The sequence below is a fragment of the Gracilinanus agilis genome, chromosome 2 (assembly GCF_016433145.1).
Source record: "Gracilinanus agilis isolate LMUSP501 chromosome 2, AgileGrace, whole genome shotgun sequence".
Lineage (NCBI taxonomy): Eukaryota > Metazoa > Chordata > Mammalia > Didelphimorphia > Didelphidae > Gracilinanus > Gracilinanus agilis.
The window spans coordinates 649,045,283-649,065,943 of record NC_058131.1 but is presented as its reverse complement, the minus strand read 5'-3'; the positions used below and the strand labels follow the sequence as shown (position 1 = coordinate 649,065,943).

Genomic DNA, 20,661 nt, shown 5'->3' with positions numbered 1-20,661 from the left:
AGATAGCCTTCCTTGATTTCCCAAACCAAAGCTAGTAATGACTTTTTCCCCTTTGGACCTCACGTTGCCATTTTGCTCATGTACTCATCATAGACTATTTTTTGTTAGTTACTTGTGATATGCAATACATCTCCTCTCACTAGGCCAGACTTTGTCTTATCCAACCTATCATCTCCCTCATACTTAGCACAGTTCTCTGCAGATAATAGGCACTTAGAAATGTTTGTTGAGTTGAACTAAATTGATATGTTACCTAAAAAGTGAACTAAATGGCTTCATAGCCATCTTATACATGCTTGCTCTCCACCTGAATCGAGTAGTTCTTTTAAAATTTAAAGCCTCCTTTGAAGCTAGTTCTCTCCCAAACAACCTTTTCCCAGTCACCTAATTTTCCTCTCTATATTATTGTAAGTTAAGTTTAAAATGCTATCTCCTACATGAAGCATTTCCTAACCAGCTGTAAGGGGTGATAACTTACACTAAGTACCCAACACACTGGCACTTCATTATTCAGTTGTATTTTATATATACAATGTGCAAGCATTTATTAGATGATTTTTTTAATAGTATATCTTCAATTTAGAGACAAAACTCTTAGAAGAAAGTTGTGGTACCTTCTCTATGTTCTCAACTCCCAGTGCCTAACACAACACTATACATTTGTGGGAGTTGGGGGGGGAGGGGGAATAAGAATCAATAGAGAAATACCCCTCTTAGTATCACCCAATCAATATTACTTTGCAGAACATCATTAAAGCAGGGATTTGCAATACTACATTAGTGATGGGTATAATATACTTCAGCTGATCACCTCGGATAAAAATTGTATAGTCATCAATGATACAAGCTAGCATTTCAGGTTCAATGGCACTAACTTCCCAAAGATCAATCTGCTTACTGTCATAACACTGTAAAAACTTAATTTTTTATTTTAATTACGCTAATTTCATTGTTTTATTTAACAATTATTACCAGGATAAAGATTATATACCCTGAGGTCTTTACCAATATTTGTCTTAAGCTTTCAGTCTGAATTCTGACTGCCCAAAAAAGTATTTCCCATTTATGACATTTTCTATGGGGCTAACTATCCAGATATGTCCTGGATTTGGAATCAAAGAACCTTGCTTTAAATCTACACTCATATTTTTTAACACCTATTTAATCCTAGGAAAGTCAGCTTCTCAGGATCTCAACTTTTTCAATGGTACAATCAATAGCCAGGACTAGAGGATCTTTAAATTCTATAACCCCGCAGTGTTTCATTGTAACAAGTTTTCATGGAACCAAATTAAGGCAACAGATGGAGATGTGTTCAACTGAAAACTCATGCTCTGAAATATAGGGCAGCTGCTATCCATTTTGTCCATATAAAGTTATTCACTTCAATAAAGTTCTTCTATCTTTCCCAAACAATGTCCATCACTGAATTTCTAATTCTTTAACACAGTCAAGTCTCTCAGGATTTGACTATCAAAGCTTTATTCTATGGATTTTATTTAAAAGACCTAAGCAGATATATTTTTGAACCTTTTTCATTTTAAGTCTCTAAGTATCATTTTGTGTTAGCATGGATGTACACCGTGCTTTGACCCAGTGTTTTCAAAGACACTCCCAAATTCATCCTATTTCATCTAAACATACCTCTTCTAGAAGTCGTGGATCCAGGCAATCTCCATCATCATTAAACAAAGAGTCCCAGCTCTCCTCTGTAGGAACATTTCCATCATTGGAAGAAGAATAAGGAGCTTTCAGTTCCAGTTGTCTGGCTGAAGATACAGTATATTCTATTTTCCCAGAGACATCTTCCTCACCTGTTTTGAACTCTTCACCAGCTCTCAAATTATGCAAAGACTCTGTGATATCATCTGTACAATCCAGATTACTGCTCAAAGACTCGTTAGAAAACAATTCTGTATTATCTAACACGCAGAGTTTGGAGTCCAAACCAGAACCATGATTGCTGTATGCTGCCGTCTCTATAGGTATTACAGAGGTACAATCTGACAAGTCCTTCACTAGTCTTCCCATTGACTCTTGACAACTGGATGAATTATCTTCAGAGTGACTGTCTTCACAAACACTCAAGCTGCTTGAGTTTTCATCCCCACACTCCAAACTGTTGGCTACTACAAGAGGGGTTATGTAAGTACTTACTCTCGTACAGTCTAGCAAACTGTTTACGCTGCTACAAGCCTGTTCAATGATTCCGCCCACAACTGCTGAGGTGCTGCCCACACATGTCTCATCAGTTCCATCATCTATAATGCTCATACATGCCTTGTTGGTGATGTCACTGTCATCCTCAGGCTCTCTACCCAGAAATGGTTCATCATCTACGTCACTTAAATGGTCAGGTTCATAACACAAGTGTGACTCATAGGCAGGATCACCATTCTTCTCAGACTCTCCACTCATGCATGTTAGATCCTCAATGTCACTGGCATTCTCTAATTTACTGACTATGTGCATGTGATTAGAAAGAGTACCCCCTATCTCAGATAGGCTAGCCCTATTTTTCTGATCTAAGATGCCAGCTATACTACTGAGGAACATTGGATCACTGAGGTCACTGACATTTTTAGGTTCACTGACTGTGCATGCTTGAAAGATGACATTCTCTGGGCTCCCCTGAATAGCAACGCTCTTTATATTTTCAGTTTGGGGCTTTGGTATGCCACCTGTTGTATGGACAATTTCTTGTACAATTTTAGCAGGCGACTTTAGCTTTGTGGGTACCAGCACATAGTCAGGATTCAAAAGAGACCTGCCATCCTCAGACTCATCTGAAAACTGAGAACCAGATGCTGTCTCTACTACCCTACAATCAGTATTGTTTTCTAATTCTTCTACATAACTCATCCCACTTAGTTCTTCTTTTCTGAAATCATATAATTTCACGCTTTGGAATTGTTTAGTAGGAGCCTCATTCTCACAGGTTTCTGTACTAGACTGAGATATAAGTAATGCTTGTGGTACTGTCATATTGCTGGCTTTGGCATCTATATATTTCTCTTCTTTCTTTGGTTTAAAATGTATTTGTGAAGATACTTTGGAAAAACCACTAGGGTTTGGGATCTTTTGTTGATTTTTGTTGAACATTTCTTTGGACTCTGGAGATCCCTTAGGAGTATGGAATTTTCCTCTGTTTCTTTCTTTCAAGTATGTACCTTTTTTTGACTTTGAATTATGTCTCTTTCCATCCCTAACCTTGTGCTCTTGTCTGCTAGGATTACTACTAGGTCTCTGAAGTTCAGAACTGACTCTGAAGATATCATTCTTTGGGGGCAGATGACTTTCTTCTTGCCCTTGATTCACTACAGCATTCAGATGCCTATAGCTCATTTCCTGATGATTTGATATGGGAAGCACTGAACCCCGTCGAGCTTTGGGTACATAAAGGGCCATATCTGGCTTTCTGGCCCGAGGTCTGCATCTCTCAGCATCAGGCTGCATGATACCACCTTAATCTGCAAGAAAAAGAATCATTTAGTTCACATTAACTAGCTATTAGATGTAAGGCAAAGTTATGTTCCCCCTTCCCCATTCTTGGGATATTAAAAAAAAAATAACCTAATGTCAATAGTTTACTTACATAAATGTAGGTTGAGAAGATGGGATAAAAGGGGAGAAAAAATCATTAATCAAGTACACAACAATTTTTAAAAATTCTAAAATAATCCAGGAGTCCATGAATTATACCTCTGACTTTCTTTTCTTCTTCAAAATTCCTTTGTTCTACTTTATATTTCCTGCTCAAAACATAGAAACACTTTTTCTTCCATGGTTCTTTCAACTTTTGAACAATTTAGCTTCCTTGCAGCTATAACAGATCCCTATCAGAAGAAGAGTGGAAGTCATTGAGAAATGAACCATATTCTAGGAGCTTGGAGGTTCTATGTTAAAGAACAGACCTAAGATTTGTCCTTGTTAAAAAAAACTTAATCCTGCATCCCTGGAAGTTCCTTGCCTTGTTATCCAGCCATAGGTTCCGGCCAAGTCCCAGTCAAGATAAGAATAAATATGAATGAAATAAAGCAAAGAAATGAGTTATTAATTACACTCATGGGTTGAAAAAGAGGCTAATCAGGGAAAACTTCCTAAAAACACTAAGCTTTTAGCTGTAATTTAACTGACAAAGGGGATATGGTACAGGATAATAGAATCACTGACTTAAGAGTTGAAGGGTATCTTAGAAGTCATCTAGTCTTATCAACTCATTTAACTTGAGGAAACTGAGGCCCAAAGAGGTTAAGTAACTTGCCAAAAGGCACATAGGAAGTAAGGCTTAGAGGTGGGATATGAAACCAGATCCTAGGACTTCATCTATCAAAGAAGCAAGCAGCAGTCTATAAATAAAATTTGGACTGTGATGTCTATGAATTTTTTGTTCATGGCTCATCTAGGGTGGGTTAGGGAGAAGAAGGAAGAAAGAAGAGAAACTGAATATCTAGGAAATAGCAAAATCATTACATGCTGAAGTCCACTTTCCACTTACACCTCTATCATTACTGGGCAGTGGACTTTAACTACATGGGGATAAAGGGCTCCTCCTATGTTGCCTAGCTAGTCTGTTCTTCCCTTCCAAGTTGTGCCTGGGTAACCCTATAAGACGGGCCAAAATTTAGAAACAGGTAGTTATAAGAGATCAGAAGATATTTTGGCCAGAATGAAGGGCATGAGATAGTATAAGGTAAGAAAAGAAAGAAAATAATTAGAATTAGAATGAGCAGAACTTTGGGCACTGGAAAGAAAGCCCAGTCAGGAAGAAAGAGCCTCACAGAACAGGGACTTGGCTGGAGTCTGCAGCTGAATAACAAAGCAAGAAGCCTCCAGGGATCCAGGATTAAGCTTGGAGAAGAGAAAAGAGCTGGTAGATGTCCCACTGATTCCAGAGCAGAAATATAGATACAGCATGATAGCCTGAGGTTCATTCAGGGTAGGGAATAGGAATAGAAGTAACTGAGCAGGAAGCTATGTTTTTCTGATCCCAGAGCAGGGTTCCAGATCTAAGATGCACTGAGGCTAGGGCCAACAGCTATGTCCCAGGGTAAAAAGAACAAGGTCACGGATCAAGCATGGCTAGGGAAAGATGGCAGGCCAGGCAGGGAGTAGGAAGAAGTACAATTTCCTTGAAAGTATGATACTCTGACCCTAGATCAGGCTCTCCAATTCAGCCCAAAGATCCAGACTGATGTCCATAGCTGACTTACCAAAGCAAGGACCTCAGACCAAAGAAAAGCCTGCAATTCTGTTACTCAGAACCTATGGCACCTTCCAGCTAACTGACAGGGTTGGAGGTTGACAGATGTTTCTCCTCAAGATGCAAACAGCTGTGTCACCCAGATTCAAGCCAGGGTCAGGGATCTGAAAAGCTCAGCCCAGGAGAGCCTCAACTTCTCCTTAGTTCAAACCACTTAAGGGATACTGAAAATTTGCAGCTCCCTGAGGTCAGAGCCATTGCTGAAATCTTTTTTTTTTATTTTATTTTTTAGATAAATTTTTTCCATGGTTACATGATTCATGTTCTTGCTTGCTCTCCCCCCTCCTCCCCATCTCCCTGTAACCGACACGCATTTCCACTGGTTTTAACATGTGTCATCAATCAAGACCTATTTCCACATTGCTGATAATTGCTCTAGGGTGCTCGTTTAGAGTCTACATCCCAAATCATGTCCACATCAACCCATGTGTTCAAGCAGTTGTTTTTCTTCTGTGTTTCCACTCCTGCAGTTCTTCCTCTGAATGTGGGTAGCGTTCTTTTCCCTAAATCCCTCAGAATTGTTATGGATCATTGCATTGCTGCTAGTACAGAAGTCCATTATATTCTATTTTACCACAGTGTATCAGTCTCTGTGTAAAATGTTCTCCTGGTTCTTCTCCTTTTACTCTGCATCAATCTCTGGAGGTCTTTCCAGTTCACATGGAATTCTTCCAGTTCATTATTCCTTTGAGCACAGTAGTATTCCATCACCAGCATATACCACAATTTGTTCAGCCATTCCCCAATTGAAGGGCATACCCTTGTCTTCTAGTTTTTTGCCACCACAAAGAGCAAGGCTATAAATATTTTTGTACATGTCTTTTTCCCTATGATCTCTTTGGGGTACAAACCCAGCAATGGTTTGGCTGGATTGAAGGGCAGGCAGTCTTTTAGAGCTCTTTGGGCATAGTTCCATATTGCCATGCAGAATGGTTGGATCAGTTCACAACTCTACCATCAATGCATTAATGTCCCAATTTTGCCACATCCCCTCCAACATTCATTACTCTCCCCTGCTGTCATTTTAGCCAATCTGCTAGGTATGAGGTGATACCTCAGAGTTGTTTTGATTTCATTGCTGAAATCTTTGAAGAAAAGCAGAAACAAAGAAATGCCTGGCATTCTCTCTAGAAGTGAGCAGAGCCTGGGCCTAACAAAAAGACCCAAATTCAGTAAGTAAAACTAGAAGAATTAGTGTCTCTCTCTCTCTCTCTCTCTCTCTCTCTCTCTCTCTCTCTCTCTCTCTCTCTCTCTCTCTCACACACACACACACACACCTATGAGAAAGAACTTTTATATCTAAGAAGGGAATAACTACAACATCTACAATCTTAAAGAAAAACACAACTTTGCTACAAGATCAACAAATTTCTAGAAGAAACAAACAACAGTTTAAAAATCAGTTTGTAAATTAAACAAGAGCTTTAGAGGAACAAGTAAAGTGCTAGAGGCAAGACTTGGAAGGAAAATTAGCAGCCTACCAGTACAGTAGGGGCAAAGCTTTATTCAAGTAACAGATTCCCTGAAAATCAAAATGGACCATTACCTGAGACAACATCTTCCCTGTCATCCAGGCTCATCACCTCAATTTTATCTGTGACTCTTCTCTCTCTCACCCACCTATCCATTTGTTGCCAAGTCCTATCAATTCTACCTTCATAACATCACTTGGATACATACACCCTTCTTTTTTTCTGATACTAACAGCACCTTTGTTCAGGCCCTCAGCACCTCATGCCTAGACTATCACAACAGGCTTCTGGTTGATCTCCTGCTTCAAAATTCTTTTTAAATTGATCTTCTTAAGTGTAAGTGTGACATGCTATATACCCACTCCTTGCCCCTTGCCCAATTCAATAAACTCTAGTGTCTCCCTATTACCATCAATATGGTACCATCAAATAAAAAAATCTTATTTGGCATTTGAAGCTCTTGGTAATTTGGTTCCTTCCTACCTTTCCAGTCTTTTTATATCTTTCTCCTCTCTAAGAACTCTATAATCCAGTGACACTGATCTCCTTGCTATTCCTCATACAAGATATTCAATCACCTAAATCTGTGTTTTCACATACTATCCTATAGTGCTTAGATTCTCTCCTTCCTCATCTCTATATCTTAGCTTCCTTCAGATCCCAGCTAAAGCTTCACTTTCTGAAAGAAGCCTTTCCTGATTCCCTTTATTTGCTTGCATGCACACATGGTGTGCATTATTTGTAAATATTTCACATTGTCTCCCTTTTTAGACTATGAACTCCTTGAGAGTAAGGACTGTTTTTTGCCTTTTGTATCCCAAGAACTTAGCACAGTGCCTGAAACATAGTAGGTGCTAAATAAATGTTTGTTGACTTGACAAAAGAATGGTTTAACAACAGGAAAACAATCATCACAATTAATCATATTAAAACAAAAATGACCAAAAACATGTGATAATATTGAGATTTTTAAAAAGGTTAATGAAAAAGTACAATATTTAATTATGCTAAAAACTCTAAAAAGTATAGGCATAGAAAGACCATTTTAAAATGACAATTATATGTCTATAACAAAAGGAGGCATTATTTACAGTGGAAAATGGCTAGAATTTATCAAAACAAACAATGAAATTAGAACAAGGATGATTCCATTCCCCATTATTAATTCATAGAATTATAGAAATTTGAGTAATAGCAATTAGACAAGAGGAAGAAATTAACAACAATAAACACTGCCAAAAAACCAACATGAAATTACTATTTCTGTAGATGCTAGTTTACTTTAAAAATCCAAGAGAATCAAAGAAATTAATTTAGACAATTCAGTAAAAGTAGGATGCAAAATAAATCCTCAAAAATATCAGTATTCTTACATAACAATAACAAAAAAAAAGCAAATTATAGAAAGAGATATCCCATTCAAAAAACTTCAAAACGCATAAGATAACTGGGTGTCAAGCTACAATAGACACTTGAGATATATGGGAATAGAAGTATAAAAACACTTTAGAGAAATGAAGGAAGACTTAAACAACAAGAAGGCTATTCACTGCTATACCAACATATGGTGAACTACACTAATATAATAAAAAGGACAATACTAATTTACAGACTTCTTGCTATACCAAACTATCAAAGTTACTTTAAAAAGCTAGATAAAATAATGACTAAATTTATCTAGAGGAAAAAGTTTAAGGGGCAGCTAAGTAACACAGTGGATAGAGAGCCAAGCCAAGAGTTGGGAAAAGGTTTAGTCTCAAAGTAAATAATGAAAAAATTAGGAATGAAGGGAAAATAACACTTGTAAACCCCAAACTACACTACATAGAACAATAAATAAAACTGTTTTTTCCTGGATAAAAACAAAAAATTTCCAGAAAGGCATATTGACGGAAAGAGCCTAGATAAATAAGTCTGAGGGGAAAAAACAACTTTCAATAATCTAATATTCAATTAAATCAACAGCATAAACTATTTAGGAAAGTGACTATTTGTTAACAGTTGCTAAGAAAACTGGAACACAGTCTGTAATAAGTAGATTGAGAATAATATCTTAGCATATAATCCAAGAAGGTCATTGACCAGTAAAAGTACTATGTATACCAAAATATTTATAATGGAATTTTTTGTTGTAGCAAAAAAAATGGAAATAAAATAGATGTTCATCAATTAGGGAATGATTAAATAAATTGTGCTATGTGAATGTAATGGAATATTACTGTGCTCTAAGAAAGAATATACATGATGAGTACACAGAAGCATGAAGACTTGCATGAATGGATACAGAGACTTAAGCATAACCAGGAAAACAGTATATACAATGACTACAATTGTGTAAATGGAAATAACAAGCACAAAACAATTGAAAATGAATGCTGAGAGATTATAAAAAATAAGCTTGAACCCCAAAAGAAATGTTACATCCATTTTTTCCCCTTGCAGAAGAATTACACTTAGCTTTGCTGGGTAGGTTATTCTTGGTTAAAAACTCATCAACTTTGCTCTTCAGAATACTGTATTCCACATCCTTTGGTCTTTTAATAAAGAAGTTGATAAATATGGTATTATCCTAACTGGCCAGCACAAGGAAGATATTTAAGAAAGACTTTAAGCATGTGATCTTGCAAGAAGGAAGATCCTATGACCTAGATTGTCCTCAAATGAGATTCAGAAATTTACCATAATCAGTGCTACCTAATGTACCCTCCATTGCAAATGAGGCATAGAAACACAGGGAGGATAAATTACCTTCCTAAAGTCACACTAATAATTTTGGAATTTCTAAAGATTATGATTCTTAAGCTATTGCTCTTGTTGATCAGTTAGTTCCTCAGGTTCAAGGCTGCCAGATGTACCATTGGTGTAACACTGCTAATTATGAAAAAGGACTAGTGAAAAAATATTTGAGCTGATTTGGAGAGTGTATTTATATGTACTTAGTTTATCTGTAAGCCTGTTATAGACTCATAGATAAGAACCAAGTACAGGATGTGCTTTTCCACTAGGAACCCATGATTCTTCTGTTTGTTTTGAGGTACCTAAGACAGAAGTTGCTTTTATGTTCTCTTAATCTAGATAATTTAATTAAGTATGATTTATCAATGATTTATTTACCACATTTATCTAGGGTCAAACAATATATTTAAAAACTGAGTTTGGGAAGATGGTGGAATAAGGCAGGAAATTACTGGGGTCTTCTAAATTCCCCATAAATAACTTTAAATAATGCCTTAATGTAAATTCTAGAGTGGCAGAAATAATTAAAAGTCAGAGTAAAACAATCATCTTGCCTACAACTTGGGAGAACATTAAGAAAGAGCTGACTTCCTGAGATGATGGTCTAGCCTGACCTACAGATACCACTGGGCAGATTTCACTGAGTCAACAAACAGCAAAAGCCCAAGGGCAGTGATGAGCAACCTTTTGAGCTTGGTGTGTCAAAATTCGCCCAAAAACCGAGCATAACTTGGGTGGTGTGTCACTTTGATAAAAAAACAAAAGAAAACAAAAAAAACACATAAATTTGCAATATTTATAGTTTAAATAACAAAAAATGCATAATTGTAATATATAACTGCATTTAATAAAACAAAATAGGTAAATTAATATAGGCAGAATTGTCATCTATAGTGCACAGTGGACTACCCTACAGCAAATGTTTCATCCTCAGCATGCGGCCCCATACTTCTCTGCATGTAGCTGCGTGTCATCAAAAATGGCTATATGTGTCAGTGGTGGCACACGTGTCATAGGTTTGCCATCACTGCCCTAGAGACAGCCGCATCATAGGCAGCCTCAACTTTAAAAACCTTTGCCCCTGATGATCCGGTGAAGATTGTGGACCCTCTGCTGACTCTGAACCTGGGGCTTCGGCTTGCTGACCAAACATGGTCCCAGGCTATGGCTGCAGATGAGGAAGCTCGAGCATACGAGTGAGTGTGATCTCAGAGGGGTGGGGCCTTGTTGGCTGTCATTACTTACAAGAGAGCAGGCCCCTGGTTTTGTGTCTATGGCAGAGGGCCAAGCTAACACTTGTGACTGCTGGGAGCAAAAGTGTGGGAGCTTTGAGGTGATAGATGTTCCATCATCTTCAGAAAAGGGAAGACACACAAATTATAAACAATAATGCTGGGGAAGCGAGGTGGCTCAGTGGATAGAGAGCTAGGCCTAGACATGGGAAATCCTGAGTTCAAATCTGGCCTTAGACCCTGAGGAAGTCACTTAACTGCCCATACCTTATTGCTCATATGCCTTGGAATAAATGTTTATTACTGATTCCAAGATAGAAGGTTAAGGTTAAAAAAACAAACAAACCCAATAATGCTAAGTTAAAAGAATCATTATGATAAACGGATTTACACTGCTAGTTCTTGTAGATAGGAATCTGAACAATTCACAACACTGATTTACATAAATGAACTAGGGATATTCTAAGGCGGTGATGGCAAACCTATGACAAGGGTGTCAGCACTGACATGCGTAGTCATTTTTGATGACACACAGCTGCGTGCAGCCACATGCAGAGAAGTAGGGGGCTGCATGCAGAGTCTGAAACATTTGCTGTAGTGTAGTGTAGACACTGTGCACTATAGATGGCAATTCTACCTATATTAATTTGCCTATTTTGGTTTATTAAATACAGTTATATATTACAATTATACATTTTAAATTATGGTCTTTTTTTCGAAGTGACACACCACCTGAGTTATGCTCGTTTTTTGGGCAAATTTTGACACACCAAGCTCAAAAGGTTGCCCATCGCTGTTCTAAGGTTCTAAATGGTGTCCTCTCGGGCCCAAAGCCACTATTAAAAAGGACTAGTGTAAACCAAGAAGGGATGGGGTTTAGGAATAGAGGCTGAAATATGATACTCTGAGAAAAACAGAACAAGAATTGGTAGAGTGTAAGATTTTTTAAAAAATGGGCTCAGGAGATATTATAAAAGTTAAGAAGTATTGGTATATAAAGGAAAGGAAAAACAAAAGTGATCAGAATATGTAAAACCTAGTTAGTTTTGTTGTTTGTTTTTTTTTTTAAGGCATCACTGAGAGAAAAAAAAAATCCTGGAGAATACACAATACTATGCTCTTTTTATATTATCAAGGTTCTCTAGTCCGCTATCTCAGAAAAAAAGATACTTAAAAAAGGCCCTTTATTTGCATAGGAGGCTCATTTTAAAACAGGCTTACTCCAAATTCACCAGAGTCACTCATCTCAGGCATATTAATAAGAAAGATTCTACTTGGACAGCAGAGATATGACTTCACATTTAAATAACTATGGAATCTGTTAATGAACCACAACTGATTCTGCTGTAGTTTTCTTAAGGCACCCTTCCGTAAATGCTCTTGCACCAGTTAATACAATGAGATATTTCACACTTGAAAAAACAGAATAATTTCTATGTCTGCTTAGGAGTAGCTTGCTCTTACTTCTGTTCAAAATAGGTTGTGGAAATTTATTATTATATTTTTAGATCAATAGCATAAAATCAGTAACTTGTAACACTCAAGTTTTTATGGGAACCAGGAGATTGCCTTAAGTCTTCTCTGTAAAGATACTGTAAGATGAGATGTACACAATGGAGAAACACTTTAAAGGATTGAATAGACGACCCATAATGAGGAGTTGAATAGTAAGAGTCAAATTCCTGTTCAAACAGCTACATTCCAGAGAACAGTCTGATATATCCTGCCAGAGACTGAGTCAATTTGAGCATCTTTTCTGCTATGAGAGTCATTGGTGTATATCCTCAAAAAAGCAGATTAGTGACTGTCAAAGACAACCTCAGATCACCAAACAATGATTTATTTTCCCAAGGAAACACCTGAACTAGGTACCACTTCCTGAGATAAATTAGCCTGCCTCCTCCATATAAATTGAGGTAGTTCTTTCCTTAAAAATGTGATTGGCCCAGGTACCACAAGTTCAAGCTATCTCATTGTGATGATACCTTCTTCAGTCAAATTAACATGGTTTCCTAGTTCCCTGGTGAATAACACCTCTCTCTCCACAACTCTAGGGCCCTTCAGACTTGGTGGATTTCCAAGGGGTTCAAAAGTCTTTCTCAGACTTGGTCTAGCAGATCAGAGCCAGATTTTCATAAGAAAGAAATGAGAGGAAAGGTCAAGGTCTACTCAAGATAAATGCTAGATCCTTCTTATGCAACAGCTAAGTAAACTTCCTTTTGTTGACTGCTGATTAATCAGAGATTATTTAATTTCATTCCAATCAGACCAGAGGAAGCACCTCAGTCAGTTTCTGCCAGCTTAAGTTTACTAAGGAGAAATGATTAACTCAGGTTTGTCAGGTTGTAGTAATGGCAAAGGAAGCCAAACCTAAAGAGTTAAGAATGCCTGCAAAATACACTAAATTGGAAAGTGTGAAAAGTGAATCAAACTTTCTTTGTCTATAAATCAACAATTTTTAAGTTAATCAATAAAAAACTTAGGTACCCCTCCTTAACACTAAGTAAGAGTGTTCAGCAAGTCACTTGCTAAAGTGGGTGACAACTCCAGAGGCCACAGCCCTGCCCCTAGGCAGTGTTAAGCAAATTTAAAGACTGCAATTGATTCCCATAAAGTGGAGGAAGGGACAGGAAATGACATGGTGGAAGGACTATAAAAAGTCCTGAACTTCCTGACCAAGGGACTTTGGATTTCAGCTTCACTCCAATCTGGGACATTAGCTCTTGGACTGTTTCTAGGACTGCTCCTGGATCTTCTCCTTTGGACTTCAGTGTTGGAGGACTTCACCTAGGGTGGATGAATAGCTGGCCTTCCTTCCCTGGCTTCTGGAGAGATTGGTTCCACAGAGGCCTTCATTGGGGGTGGAAGGAAGGAGGGGGGGGAACTACCTTGGTAGTACCCTTGCTTAGGACACTACCAGACTTCTGGCTGAGAATTACCAGAAAATCCACATGAAGACAAGGGATATGGTGAAGTCCTGCCTGAGCCCTGCATGAGAGTACCACTTAGGGTGATAGGCTAGATAAATCTCTACCTTCTTCTTACATTTTACCACTTTCACTTTCCACCTCTACTAAAGGTCATTTTGACTTTAGTTGTAGTATCTTTAAATCAGCAACCACAATATTACTATAGAATTCTCATGTTTAGGCAAAACCCTAAATTTATATTCTTACAAAAGAAAATTAACTCAGTACAGGAAATGTTGGAGGGACCAAAGAGAGAGGAGCTCTGATTTGTTCTGACTGTTCTAGAAAACAATAACAAATAGAAAAATCACTAAGCTGCACATATCTTTTGACTTGGGAATACTATTCCTGGGCATAGATCCCAAAGAAGTCAAAAATGGAGGGGAAAGGTCTCACAAACAAAACAAAACAAAACAAAACCAATTTATATCAGCAGTTTTTGCAGTAACTAATAACTTGCTTGAAGGCAGATTATAAAGTGGTTGAAGAAAATGTCATGTGAATATAATGAAAAATTATTGAGTCATAAGAAACAACAAATATGATAAATTCTGTGAAACTTGAGAAAAGCTGTATGAACTGATGCAGTGTAAAGTAAGTAGTAATAAAACAAATACACAATAATCAAAGAAATAGAAGGAAAAGACCCAAGGCCTCTCATCAAAGCAAAAATCACTGAAATCCAGAGGAATGACTGGGAAATATGCCTCCCTTTTTCAGTAAAGAGGTGATTTTATTATGAAAATAAAATGTATATTGCCAGGTCATTTGCTTTGCCCAAAAATATTTCTTTACCACAAAGGATGATTTTATTTGAGAGAGTCACTGGAAAGTGACAGTGAGGTCAGGAAGAAGCTTCAATAAAAATATTTAATTTTAAAAACAACTTGATATAATTCGACTCATTTGCATTCAGTCCAGTAGGACTTGGGATGCTAAGAAAAATTACAGTTCTGCAAAAACACAAAACATTAACTTCCCCCAAAGTAATCTAAGAGATTCAGAAATAATTCTTTACATGCAGAGGGTGATAAGAGATCCCATTTATCCTAGGTTCAAATCTCGGCTCTGCTACTTAACTTGTGTGTGAGCTTAAACAAATCTAGAACCTTTCTATACTTTGAGTCTCCTACTTTAAAAAGTAAGGTTATTGAGCAAGATGATCTATAAGGTCTCTTTCAGCTCTCAATACTATCAATGTTATATCTATTTATAGCACAGCCACGTGCTATCTGAAAAAAAGCAGGGTAAAAATTTTAAGACATGTGCATAGAAGTAGAAATAGGTCCTACCATTAAGCAAATAACTTGATTATAAATTCAGTGCAATTTTTATAGGATAATATTTCTAGTTTTAGAAATACTACCTATGGGATACTTGATAGGAAAGAGAGCCAAGCTGGTAACCCACCAGAATTCACTTCTTATTTCTAGCATGATTTGGAAATTATATTTAAAATTTTTAAAACACCAATTTTAGTTGTTTTGATGAAAATTTAAAACTTTTCCTTAAACAAAATATTATGAACAAGTGAACCTTTTCTTAATGACTCAATCAGAATTATAAACCTCAATTATCAAAACCACCAGCAATGATACAGCAATACACACAAAGAACTTAATGAGGCACCCAGGGCTGCCTGCTCCTTCATCAGGTGCTTTGAAAGAGCTGTTGTTCTTGTTTAGTCCTGTCCAACTCTTTGTGACCCCGTGGATGGATCATGACACACCAATACTCTTCATGGGTTTTCTTGCCAAAGATACTAGAAGGGTTTTGCTATTTTCTTCTCCAGTAGATTACGGTAAATAGAGGTACAGTGACCTGCCCAGGGTCATAGCTGGTGAGTATATGAGGTCAGATTTCAACTCAGCCCTTTCTGATTCCAGGCTCAACACTTATCTCCACAGAGCAATTAACAGGCTCTTAGAGGAGCTGAGTCTATCTGTAAAATTCTTCTCCCTTCTCAATTTACTACCAGCTGCCACCTTCTGTGGACGTCAAGTTTACCTGCCTATTGTAGTTCACTGCTCTGCTCACTTCTGATCCCCTCATCTTCTAATCTGCTGTGCTCTGAAGAACCATATCAGTCGGTAAACAAGCATTAACTGAGTGCTTACAATATTCCAAGCAGTCCTGAGTAGCCAGGTCACAAAGAAGGGCTAACACAGGTTGCCTGACTTCAAGGAACTCACATTCTAGTGAGGAGATAGCACACAAAGAACTATACATATCTAAGACACAAACGATCTATAAGTGCAAGGTAGTCTCTGAAGGCAAGTGCTGGAGGAGGGGATGGGAAAGACAGGGTTTGAGGTGAGTCTTGAAGAAAGTGAAAGAAGCCAGGAGGAGGAGGAGGAGGTAAGGAGGAACATTCCAGGCACAGGGAGCAGCCTGTGAAAAGGCTGGAAATGGAGTGTCCCATGCAAGGAACAGCAAGTAGGCCAGGTCAGGAAGCCTGTAGAGTTTGTGGAGTTTGTGGAGATAAGTAAATTAGAGGAGGGGGTTAGGTTTCAAAGAGCTTAATATGGCAAAATAGAACACTTTATAATTGATGCTGGGAATCATGGAGAACCAGTCAAGTTTACAGAATAGAGGATTTTCTAGCCAGTCTTCAGATAGTTTTGTTTCATACTGGAACAGAAGAAGACATTTGACCCACCAGTTTAACAAAAAAAGGTTTATTTCAGAATGAAGATTCAAATAATACAAGACTGGAAAAATGGATAAAGTTGGGGGCTAGAATTGTGAAACTCAAAATTTCAAGCTTTAAAAACATTTCAATATGATCAAGCTGAGTGGTGCCAGTGGAGCTACCAGGCCAGATTCAGCTGTCCTGATGTACCAAGCAAGAGTTCAAGCTCTTTGTGGCATCCTTGTGGTTCTTTTATATACCCAGGTGAGGAGGAAGAGGCATCAACAATGTGAGCCTTTAGCCTCCTATGCCCAACCAAATTTCAAAGAAGAAAAAATCAGCCCAGCTCCCGATGGGGAGGGTTTGGCTCCTATCACAGGGACAGGCAGTCAGAAGTGTGCTTTAGGAAGATCACTCACTCTGGCAGCTGAGTAGGATGGACAGGACTGAGGAGAGCTCTACCAGCAGCTACTGTAGTGATCCAGAAGGGAGGTGATAAGGGCCTGTCCCAGAGTGTCAACTGTGTAAGTAGAGAGAAGGAGCATCTACAAGACCTGACAACAGACTGGATGTGATATTAGGAATGAGCAAAAGTGAGGAAAATAGGATGACAATAAGGAGATGAGCCTGAGTGACTGGGAGGGTGGTGGTGTCCTCAACAGTTAATAGAATGTGAGTAGAACTTCTTCCATGGATAAATTCAGTAGTTTTAGTGACCAATAATATTGAGTTTTATTATGCTTTAGGTTTGTAAAGTGATTTATATACCTAATCTCATTTGACATTCTCAACAACCTATAAGGAAGGTACTCGAGTTATTATTTCCCCCACTTTATAGATAAGGAAACTGAGACTCAGAAAGATTGTGACTTGCCTTTGCACTCTAAGTCCCAAACTCTAGCTTCTATGCCAGGATGTCTCAAATGAAAGAAGAGATGAAGGCAGACTTTTTGACATCTATTTTTTGGCTCTTCAGAGTCCTTATTTCCTTCCTTCTTTTGTTCCTAGTTTTGAGCTGTGTTTCAAACAACTGAACTGAGGTTACCAGATAAATGAAGTACTACTATTATACGTAGCAAAATCTTGAAAAATTTCAGAATGAAGATTCAAATAATACAAGACTAGGAAAGTGGATAAGTTGGGAGCTAGAATCATGAAACTAAAAATTTCAATATTATGAATTTATCCATATAAAGAATCCAAGGTATACAAGAAAAGTAGTTAGTATCTTGAAAAACCTGTAGCAATTCTTTGTGATGGTTAAGCGATATTGAGAATTCCTCCATTTTGCAGGTATAAGGAGGTAGGGAAGAGTGAGGTAGACTATTTTAGCAGGTAGGTTGGTCTGCTTATAAATTAAGAGCATAAAGATGTAGTCTGAGAGGACAGCCAGAAGTCAGAAATGGTTCACACTGAAGTTTGGGACTTCTCTGAATTCTCTCACTAGTTCTATTGTATCATATTGAGACTGGTCTGTGATAGGTCCGAATCTAGAAAGGCAAGAAACTTCTCTTCACCAAGAAATACTTAGGTTCAATCTTCTAGGGTTGCTTTAATTCATATGCGTACTCCAGATCTTTGATGACAGAACTGAACTATTAGAGGAAAGGGAAAAGGCATTTTCCTGGAGTATACTGGAACAACAAAGTACCAGGAAGAAGAAAAAGGAAATATCCTAGAATGGTCCTACCAGATCCTTTACTGTACTGTCATGATTCTAATCCATCTCTATTCAACAACTATTCCCTACAACAGTCATTCCCAAAACTATTTACAATTAGTGCTCATTCTTTGACCCATATTTGCTCTATATGTATAAATTTACTAATTCAGCCATAGAATAGGAAATTAAAAATCCATTTACTTTGGTGAAACTAAGGCTGGATATTTAAACACATCCATAAATCATTCATTTCTGAGAGCCAGTAATTTCCAATGACCAGCAGAAAACTGATGCCCCTAAATTTTCAACCTTCCCCATTTTATAAACAAGATAATTGAAAAAAAAATGTACAAATTTAAATATGTGGGAAACAGATTTGGTATGAATGTTTCTATGACTAAATAAAAATAGAATGGGGTTAACAGCACATATTTCTTTACAGGATCTCTGGATTTTCTTATTCCCTATATGCCTCACACTGCAAATTAAGTCTTTGCCCACTCTTCCTAATTCTCTAAAATCTAGCTTTCTAATTGTCACCCTTTTAGGAAGTTCAGTAAACAACAAGAACTTCCTTAGATTGTCTATCCCATCTCCATTCTGTGATATACACTCACAGGTATCTGAGGAGTGGTCTCACTATTTATTTTCCTCTTTTCTAAAACTATGAGAAAAAATATCTCTAAATGATATTCCTCTTTATATCACTGCTGGTCCCAATAATTGGCTTCTGAAAAAAAAAAAAGTGCTATTCACAACTATGGCTAAAGAAAGACTTTTTAACCAAACAAGGGATAGAAATGATCAACAAAGAGAAAAGAGACAAATATGGTTGGATAAATAAAAAGGCTTGAGTAAAATCAATTTGGCTACAGAAAACTGTCAGTTGGGGTGGGCGGGGAATTTTGCATCAAAAATATATGTTTGCTATCCAAGACATATATACCACCAAGAACTATTTCCTAAATAGAAGAATGGTCAAAGGACATAAAGAGGTTTCAAAATAAAAATTACAAATGGTCAACTATCATATGAAAGACTGTCCCAAATCACTAATAAGTGAAATTCAAGTAAAATAACTCTTTTGTTTCACCTCACACCCAACAAATTGCCAAAGAAGACAAAGGTTATAGTCAGTACAAGAAGGACTACTGCAGAAAACCAGGTATATTAAATATTACTGGGAGAGTTTTAAATGTGAATTAATCCAATCAGGCTGGAAAAATTATTTGGAACTGAGCAAGAAAAGTTCACTAAATGTTTATACTCTCCAATCCAGAGATTCTATTACTATGTAAATATGTGAAGGAGGAATGTCAAAGACAGATAGGAAAGCCTTATATATACCAAAATATCCATAGCAATAACTTTTATGATAGTAAAAACACCTAGAAACAAAATGAGTACCTACCTACTGGGGAAGTGCTGAATTATGGTATGTGAACATTACTGAGTCATTTAAAAAAAAAAAAAAAAAAAAGAGTACCCCAAGGAATTCAGAGAAACAAATGAGGACTTGTATAAACGGACAAAAAAGTAAAGGAAGCACAACCACAAGAACATTATACATAATGACTACAACAAACTAAAAGAACACTCAAATAAATCCAAATGCTGAGTGACTGTATCAGTTTATCTTGGCACAGAAAAGAGATGAGGGCACATAGGGAAGGGACAGAATGAGCACAAAATGCTGCATACATAGCTAGTATAATCACTGTGTTGATTATTTTCTTTACTTATAAGGTGTTCATTCGAGATATATATTCAGAAATGACAGCAATTCATCAACAAAACTTAAAAAAAAAAAAGGGGATAGCTAGGGATAGAGCAATATTCCTCAGGATTTCAGGTAAATCCTGGGTGACAATTAATGCCCCTTTCAGGATGCTGACTTGGTTGTCAGTGGTGTAAGTCCTGAGCAATCACTGCTGCCACCGACAACAGCCAAAGCTTAAAAAAAAAAAAAAAAAAAAAAAAAATCTCGACCACTACATATTCTATTTGGGAGTAAAATGTCAGGAGAAATGGATAAAGTTGTGTGAACAAAAGAATAAATTTTTATATAGAATAATTTCCCAAAAAGAGCAGCTATCCTGAATTCTGGCTTATTCCAAAGGCACATTTTTATATTTCAGATGATTAACAATTAAAACCAAAGGAAGCCAATTGTTTTCTGTTACTCTCATCGCCCAAAAAATAAAGTTCAGTCAAAAAAAGGTTATATTACATCATTTTTATTTCTTTCTCCTTTCCCTTTCCTCATCCATACTCGAACCTGAAGCCTGAAAATATTTTGGACTGTGGCCCAGGAATGGTGATAGTATGAGTAAACCACTGTTCATTTCCATACAATCACTCAAAGAAGAGAACTTCAAATTTCTGTGACTAACATATTTAGATGCTTAGACTAGACAGGCACAATTTCCTAGGAGAAAGGAAATGGGTCAGATTTTAACAGTACTTTCACCAACAGAGATCTACATTTGTCATAAGAAAGCTCAACAAAAACTCCAATTTCTAGATGTTCCTACTGAAATACAGCTGGCTACATTGACCCTCTCATCACAGACTCTCTTTGAGATTTGTCTACCTAAAAGCCAGAGAGTAATTAGTGTAGCCTTAATGAAGTTATATCTGTAAGTCTCAGAATCAATTCTCTTCTTAAAACCTGAGGCCACAGATTCCTACATT

The 20,661-nt window shown here is 37.2% G+C and overlaps 1 protein-coding gene across 1 annotated transcript in view; it reads right to left on the bottom strand.

Annotated features, from left to right (window-relative positions):
* Positions 1-20,661, bottom strand: part of R3HCC1L (R3H domain and coiled-coil containing 1 like) — a 113,334-nt gene that overhangs the window by 44,540 nt on the left and 48,133 nt on the right. The window contains exon 3 of the mRNA XM_044665746.1: positions 1,645-3,470. Within this exon, the coding sequence (XP_044521681.1) occupies positions 1,645-3,456 (1,812 nt within the window). The 5' untranslated portion in view covers positions 3,457-3,470. The remainder of the gene's footprint in view (positions 1-1,644; positions 3,471-20,661) is intronic.